This window comes from Oryzias melastigma, linkage group LG12, assembly GCF_002922805.2.
Source record: "Oryzias melastigma strain HK-1 linkage group LG12, ASM292280v2, whole genome shotgun sequence".
Classification (NCBI taxonomy): domain Eukaryota; kingdom Metazoa; phylum Chordata; class Actinopteri; order Beloniformes; family Adrianichthyidae; genus Oryzias; species Oryzias melastigma.
In genome coordinates, this window is record NC_050523.1 from 10,242,620 (window position 1) to 10,250,811 (window position 8,192).

The 8,192-nt window shown below is 36.4% G+C and overlaps 2 protein-coding genes across 5 annotated transcripts in view; both read left to right on the top strand.

Moving 5' to 3' along the window:
• The window catches only part of ptpn13 (protein tyrosine phosphatase non-receptor type 13), a 47,983-nt gene extending 43,201 nt beyond the window's left edge, over positions 1-4,782 (top strand). For 3 of the 4 annotated variants that reach the window (XM_024299839.2, XM_024299842.2, XM_024299843.2), the window contains 11 exons: positions 658-823; positions 930-1,019; positions 1,108-1,211; positions 1,296-1,351; positions 1,436-1,539; positions 1,639-1,787; positions 2,923-3,013; positions 3,126-3,463; positions 3,591-3,806; positions 3,882-3,944; positions 4,030-4,782. In XM_024299839.2, the coding sequence (XP_024155607.1) occupies positions 658-823; positions 930-1,019; positions 1,108-1,211; positions 1,296-1,351; positions 1,436-1,539; positions 1,639-1,787; positions 2,923-3,013; positions 3,126-3,463; positions 3,591-3,806; positions 3,882-3,944; positions 4,030-4,107 (1,455 nt within the window). In that variant the 3' untranslated portion in view covers positions 4,108-4,782. The remainder of the gene's footprint in view (positions 1-657; positions 824-929; positions 1,020-1,107; positions 1,212-1,295; positions 1,352-1,435; positions 1,540-1,638; positions 1,788-2,922; positions 3,014-3,125; positions 3,464-3,590; positions 3,807-3,881; positions 3,945-4,029) is intronic. The other variant, XM_024299840.2, reaches the window with a different exon arrangement.
• Positions 4,783-6,524: 1,742 nt separating this feature from the next.
• sdad1 (SDA1 domain containing 1) overlaps positions 6,525-8,192 on the top strand; it is a 7,263-nt gene continuing 5,595 nt past the window's right edge. The window contains exons 1-7 of the mRNA XM_024257744.2: positions 6,525-6,741; positions 6,829-6,933; positions 7,008-7,106; positions 7,197-7,307; positions 7,385-7,456; positions 7,531-7,631; positions 7,710-7,767. Of these exons, the coding sequence (XP_024113512.1) occupies positions 6,652-6,741; positions 6,829-6,933; positions 7,008-7,106; positions 7,197-7,307; positions 7,385-7,456; positions 7,531-7,631; positions 7,710-7,767 (636 nt within the window). The 5' untranslated portion in view covers positions 6,525-6,651. The remainder of the gene's footprint in view (positions 6,742-6,828; positions 6,934-7,007; positions 7,107-7,196; positions 7,308-7,384; positions 7,457-7,530; positions 7,632-7,709; positions 7,768-8,192) is intronic.

Consider the following 8,192-nt stretch of genomic DNA (forward strand, 5'->3'; position numbering starts at 1 on the left):
GGAGCTACTTTTAGAAGTATTTACCCTCAGATTGACTGTATACACTATATTACTAAAAGTATTGGCTCACATGCCTTGACTCACATATGAACTGAAGTACCATCCCATTCCTAACCCATAGAGGCAGCCGAAAAAGGAGACAAAACTTTCAGCTTAGATCTTGAAGAGCGCTGCTTGGTCGGACCTTTGCTGTGGGTTCATTGTGCGTCGACAGAAGCTCCGCCCTAACCGATCTGTTCCATTTTTTTATGGACCTACAACCAACAGAGGAGCAAAAATGCTACAAATATATCCACTCAAAATCCTGTACCTGTCCGGTCCTGTCCAGTCTGGACCGCTTAATAGAAACGAGGCGCCACAGTGCCCTCTAGTGGTTGTTAGTTGGAAAATTACAAATAAATTAACCAATATTTATTTATTTTAAAAGACATAATTCACTCATGAGTAAAAGTCACAACCCTGTCCAAACTGTGCCAAAAAACGTGATTTATTCTCTAAAAAAAAATAAAGTAATTAGAATCTACTGAAATGCCGATTTGTTTTAGTTTGGTTTCTATTTTTAAAAAGTTGCATAAAAACCCACTATATATGCATTTAACGTTTATATTTTGTAAAGGAAAAACACTTCATGTAAGATCACAAATCTTCTTCTTGCAGGTGAATGAAGTCCTGATGGCAGGCGTGTCCCACACCAAAGCTGTCACCACCATTCGGAAAGCTAAAGGAGTGGTGCATTTGTTTGTGTCTCGACCGCCTGATCAGAATCCAAACACTTACCTGGCGTATCTACCCATCAACTCTGACACATGCAACGGCAACGCGGGTATCCATTTGAATTAATTTAACGAGTATTTTTATATTCGAGAAAAATTCAACTTTAGTTAGGATTGTAAATACTCATGTCTGCATCACCTTTATGCTGTTTCCAGATGTGAGTGAGAACAGTGGAGTAAAAGCGAAGCTTCACGCTGCACAAGATGAGCTGAAATCAAACAATCTCCCTGCCATTCCCCCCATTGGTACTTAAAGACACACAGAGACAACATAATATTGGATTCATTCAACTGTATTCATGTTTTAAGTTCAAATCTGACCAAACTCTCACAGCAGATTATGAAGCGGACCCGTTGGAGCAGAAAAAAGAGCAGAGCGCCGCGCTGTCAGAGGACACGGACTGCGATGGCTCCTCCTTACCGGAGGACTCTCCTGTGGTACAAACCTGAACATTTACACTCAGTGAAACGGCCTTGAACGGGCTCAGATTTCCGTTTAAAACTAACGCTTCATCTTTTCAGACTCCTCGGAAAGCCGGATGGCACGAGGAGAGCGTGGACGATCCAAGAAACGAAAAGTACGCAACTTATCTGAATAAACAATCCTTCAGGGGAAAAAAATCTGTAAGCCATAACTTCTTTTTGTGTGTTTTTCTTTTCAGCACCACCTATCTGCAGATGAATACCGAGCAGCCAGAGGAGGATGAAATCACGTGGGGAAGTGATGAACTGCCAATTGAGAATCTTAACTCCCAGTCAAAAGATGGTAAACTTTTTCTTTCCACTCTGATTAGAGCCAATAATGGAACATTTTTGGCTCAATTTTTAGTCATTGTCTTTGCTTTGTTTTTTACTTGTTACACAGACAAACCAATCATCACACAGGACGAGCTGACCTCTTTGCCTCTGGTGCGAGTGGTTCCTGACGGCCAGTACACGGGTCCAAAACTCTACAATGTGGTCCGAATGATGAAGGGACTACTGGAGCAGAAAGTTCCACTGCAGGAGTTTGAAGTAAACCTCTTAGAATGAGCTGAACTATTAACATTTGACTGTGTAGGAAAAATCTGTCTGTTGCTTCTAATACACAAACCTCCCAAAATGAGATGAGTGGAGAAAAAAGTTTAGGCCAGAACTTTTTAGGGCTGAAATAATGTCAGAAATACATCAACCACATTAAATTTAACTTTTAACTTAAAAAAAAATGTCTAAAATTAAAGTTAAATGTATTTTTAATTTACTTGTTTTATTTGAATGTATAGTGTACATATATTATTAAAAACTGTCTGTAAATTGTTTTTTGATCGCAATAACTTAACATTAATGGTATGAAGTGAAGCTTCACAGGCAGATCTGTCAGCGGTAGTAACACATATTACCACTAGGTGGTGCCAAAGCTAAAATGAAAAAGTCTAGAAAATGAGAAACATTCATTGGCAATGTTAGGAAGGAAGAGATACGCACAGAAAGACAAACATATGCTAAAATAGTTTTAGATATCGTGGTAGCTTTAAAGCAAATTAAATTTTATTGCAACCGGAAGATCTTGTTTGATACATCTTAAAGGTTCCACTAACATGCTATTTATATATCATGCTAAACAGTGAAGTTGCTTTCAAAAGGTTCAAATAAATGCCCCAAAATTGTTTATTAAAATGTCTGTATTACAGTATAAATATGTAAAATCACCTCTTTTGCGACCCCGAAAGGGACAAAGCGGTTAAGAAGATGGATGGATGGATGGAAGATCACATAGAGACAAATAAATTGCTTTTTTAAAATGTTATCTATGTTGAATCTTTTTTTTATCTACAATATATTTGTTCAAATATCTGCTGTAATCTATGAGTGATCATCTCTTTTCTGTTCACCAAATATCCCATTTCCATAGAAATTTGCTTCAAAGCAAAGCCAGAATGTCCCAGCTTTTTACTGATACTTAAATGCAGCATGAATGTGTTTATCTGTGTGGAATCAACTGAAGTTTTTAACTTTACAATGATTTTATTAAAGCCAGATTGTCTTAATTGGTGACCTGCAGATTACATCTAAGGCTGTTTGGTTTATCCACCCAGTAGATCTGGTTAGCTAGTGAAGAGCTTTTTGTGTATTTGGTAAAGAACCGGACCTTTGTTTAACTCCCTGGCAGAATCTCCAGAATCTGCAGCCGCTGGATGACTGCCTAATTGGTCAGACGAAGGAGAACAAGAAGAAGAACCGCTACAAGAACATTGTTCCCTGTAAGAAAAGATCCTGCTCTCTCATTTTTCAGAATGTTGTACTTGTTTATAATGACAAAACTATATATTTTTTTGTTAAGACTGAAAGGCATGTTGTTTTTCATCGTTCCAGTTGACACCACGCGTGTCACGCTCGGTAAAGATGGAGGTTACATAAACGCCAACTTCATTAACATGCCCGTGAAGGAGGAGAATTTCCTATACATTGCCTGCCAGGGACCTCTGCCCAACACGCTGGGGGACTTCTGGCAGATGGTCTGGGAGCAGAAGTCTAACGTGATCGCCATGATGACCCAGGAGGTGGAGGGGGGCAAAATGAAATGCCAGCGGTACTGGCCGGACACGCCCAGGACACCAGTCATGGTCGATGACAGGATACAAATAACACTCGTCAGAGACCAACATCTGGACAACTTTGTCATCCGACTCATCGACGTTAAAGATATCCAGGTGAGTTTTAAGTTGTTTGAAGATCCACTTTGATCTATTTATGATTGTGCCATTTTTAGCCAAAAAAAAACATTTTAATGTTAAAAAAAATCTTAAGCTTTTAAACCAGTGAAATTCCTGCTTCCAGACAAACGAAGTCCAGCACGTCACTCATTTGAACTACACCGGGTGGCCCGACCATGGAACGCCAACGCAGCCCGAGCAGCTGCTGACCTTCATATCCTACATGAGGCACGTGTACCGATCGGGGCCGATCATCACCCACTGCAGCGCCGGCATCGGCCGCTCCGGAACTCTCATCTGTTTAGATGTGGTTCTGGGCCTCATCAGCAAAGACGCCGATGTAAGTCGGTCTCTTTGTTTGTATGTGAGCTTCTTCTTCAGTTCCCAAACTAACCATCTAAATGTGTTTGTTCAGTTTGACATCTCAGATATTGTTCGGAATATGAGGCTTCAGCGACACGGAATGGTCCAAACAGAGGTCAATTCTTTTTTTTTTGCTTTAAATTTCATTCCAGTTACTCTTCTGGCATGTTTTCTCACACTTTCTCTGTTTTCTTTAACAGGATCAGTATATTTTCTGCTATCAAGTGATCCTCTATGTGCTCAGATGCCTTCAAGCAGAGGAGAACATCTCAGGATAGCACCAAAAAAAAAAACCCCTCGTGGCTGTCATGAAAAGACCCGGTGATTCTTCATGACAAAAAAAAAAACAAAAAACTGCCAAATCACACTACATGGTTACTAAAATTCCTGAAGCTGTACGATTCTTTGGGACTAAAGTTTCTTCAGAGGATTCTATTTTTATGTCTGCTTTTACTGCTGCTCCCCTTTGATGCATTTATGCAAGCTGCTGATTGTAACTTTTATCATCCACACAAGAACACTATTTTTTTTCCAAAATCTGGATGTTTTAAATGATTATACATTTATCAGTGATTTCATGTTTTATATATTTTTTGTGTATTTTGAAGCCTATTTCGATGCTGGAACATGCCTTGACAGAATACTATGTCAGTATTTGCTATGTAAATCTATTATACAGTTACCTGCTCGCTGCCTGAGGCAAACGATGACATTTGAAGTGTATATATTCATCTCTTGAATATTAAACTGGATGCATTTTAAATGTTATGTAGAGATATTTTTTTTTTTGTAATCAAATGTAAATGTTTATTACAACGTTCAACAGAAAGGCCTGTTATGAGCCATGCTGCAGAGTGATAAGTTTGCATTCCACAGTTCAGCTATCAAATTGATGATTTTAAGAGTTTTCATCTTTATTTTGTTGCCTATTAAAACATCAGTTGTGGAAAAAAGGAAATCTCGTCTATTTGTACAACAGCAATGTATTTATTCTACAAAGTTGTGCATTAATCAGTAAAGGTTTGGGTTTGTATGAGAAATACATGGATTTTAGTTTTAATTTCCAATAAGGTGGAGAGTTTAATTCAAAGTAAAAGTGTTTCCCAATTTACCACTAATTCCTGACCATTTACTAACGTGTTTCACAAAAATATTTTTTTTCACCATTATCGTTTATTTAAACATAAGAATCAAAATTGAAATGCTTGAAACAGCGATTCATAAAAGTAGAGAATCAAGAAAAACAATTCCAGTATTTTGTGAATTCTTTGGGTCTCCCTTGAAGACTTTTAGTTAAGGTAGTTTGGATTTAAGAGAATATTGTTTCACCATCGCAAAATACTTCAAACAAAACTGGTTGTAGCATCCTAATTCCATTATTTTAATGTCATATAATAAGTACTCGAAATGGTAGAAAAGTTAAAAAGATCAGTTAGATCTTGGACTTATCACAATATAATAGATTTTATATCGAGCCTAATAATCATGTAAAATTTCATTAGAATTGCACTGTTTGAAAATAAAGAAAAAAAAGATCAAATAAATTACATAATTTGGTGAAACAAAATTAGTTTTAGTCTTTTTTACCCCTTTTTTCTAAGATAAATCAGGATGTGAACATAAATTAGGTTTTAAGTCACTTTTGACTTTAGTTTTACTACATTTCCTTCACTAAATACATGTTTTAATTTTTATTATTGACAACAAAACATTTTATCTACAGATTGGGTGTTACCTTCTTACTCAGGTTAATATGATGTGCAATTTTATTTTAGGAAATCTTTTTGTCATCTAAACTGGCCACCAAATCCAATTAGTGGATATTGGTGCTGCTGTGGTCTGGGTTTCCTGTGTTTTCTATTTTGTCATCAAAGTCACCAACAAGCTTTACTTCATTTTCAGTCTGTAGGACTTCTTGAGCTTTGGGGGACAATAAATAATACATGCAGGTTTATATTATCATTTGAAGTTGTAGATCATTTTTAGTTTTTCTGATCATGGTGAAATAATACATTCATGCTAATCAATAAATGCCTCGTTAGCAATTAGTGTTCCTTTTTGTTAATCAAAAATAAATCCAAAGTTTTATTACTTTTCTCTTTGAAATGAAAGATGATGTTATTGTGTGTTAATATAGCCTACCCCTTAATTTTAAACTTTGCAGAACAGTTTTAAGATTTTGAGTTTGAGTTTTTCTGGTCATTGTCCAAAAAGCTTTGAAAACTTTGTCCTTATAAAAAAAAAAGTTGTTTATTGAGAAAAAAAAAATGTTTTGATCCTCATCAGATTTTACAAACGTACACTAAATTCTGTCTGAATACATTAATTAGCATTTTGAAAAGATGTCAATACAAGATTTTTTTAAGTCACACATAAAGACACGTCAACGTTGTGCATCACAGACAAACAAATAAAAAAAGAGTTTTAAAAAATCCGCACATTCAGTTTAATTTGTTTTTACTACAATTCCCAGCATTCACGAACCACAACAGCTTCACTGCCGTACTACAGCAACCAAAACAGGACAAATAAGTACTAATTGGATTTTCCACACATATTAATATATTTATACATTTGGTATTCAAATTTGAATGAAACCAATTAATTTAATAACCGAATACATTTTTATGGTACCATTTTATTAATATCCTCAGATTTCGCTCATTTTTGTTTTTTAACTCGTGCGGTCACTTTAAGCAAAAAGGACGAACCGGAGCAGGAAGTGACGTTTTTTCTCTTCATGGCCGCATCCGCAGTAGCCACGCTTATCGACTAAAAAATAAGTTTACGTGTAATTGTTGTAAAACACATCATCTGTAACCATGTCCGGGCGACAAAATAACAAACTGCCAAACAATTTACCACAACTTCAGAACCTGATCAAGAGGGACCCGCAGTCTTACGTCGATGAGGTGTGTACGAGTTAGCAAACAACGCTAAAGAGGCTTTCTGCTTGTTTAAATGTATTTTTTCACCTGTTTTTCTTGTGTTTTGGACAGTTTCTTCAGCAGTACCGACATTTTCAGTCCAACTTGCAGATTTTTAAGCTGCAGCCCGATAAACCCAACAAGGAGCTGGCGGAGCTTGTCACGTTTCTGTCGCAGGTAACGCAGCTTTCTGTGGAGCATGCGCATTAGGGAGATCTGCCTGTCATTCTAACTTTGATCCTTCTCCCCAGATTGCTCACTGCTACAAACAGCAGCTTTCTACGTTTCCCAAGGAGCTGTCTGAGTTGTTGATGAGTTATCACACAGTCATAGAGCCAGATCTCAGAATGGTGAGAGCATCTGAGATTGTTTAAACCACATTACATTTCTGTCCTTTTTCATTTAAAATCTTCTCACTTTTTTGGCTGTTTTTATGGAAGAATTTCTGCAAAGCGCTGATCCTACTGAGAAATAAAGATTTGATCGATCCTACAAACCTCCTGGAGCTCTTCTTTGAGCTGCTGCGATGCCACGACAAGCTTCTCAGAAAGGTTTGAATCTACGACGCTCATTTTTTCTACCTCTGGATGGAAACCATCTGATCTAAATATGACCTTTCTCTTCGTAGACTCTGTACACACACATTGTCTCAGACATCAAGAACATCAATGCAAAGCACAAAAACAACAAAGTCAACACAGTAAGTGTCCCATCCTCATACTAATGTTAAATCAGTGTGTGCGGGCCAAAGTTGTTCATTATTGTTTGTTACAGGTGCTGCAGAACTTCATGTACACCATGCTGAGAGACAGTAACCCCATAGCTGCAAAGATCTCTTTAGATGTTATGGTGGAGCTTTACAAGAGGAACATATGGTGAGTTGAGAACTTGTAAATTTACTAGGTGTTGCTTTTTTTATTGGAATCTGATTGTTTTTTATGTTGTTGTCACAGGAACGATGCCAAAACAGTTAATGTCATCACAACAGCATGTTTCTCCAAGATCACAAAGGTCTGTAATTTTGTGTTATTCTATTTGCTCGACCACAATAAAATTAATTTAATATAGTTAGAAATTATTAAAACGTTTTTTTTTTTGGTTCTTCAGTGCAATATAGCATTCAGAATGAAATATTTTCATAATTTTGAATTCAATTGGTGACTTTTTTCTTTACAAGGGGAGACTGTATTGATTTTTTTTTGTCCTTTTTACTTTGTAATGTTTTTTTTACATGTTTGAAATAAATCTTAATCTAATTTAAAATAAATAAATAATATTTCATCATCACATTGCTCACTAGTCAAGGTTTAGACAGATTTGATGAAAAAATGACCTAAAAATGAGAGTTGTTATAGTTAAAATCTTTTATTTTGAAAGTCAAAAACACAAGTTCTTTAAACTTGCTTCGAAACTTGTTTTTTTATACTGACTTTTAA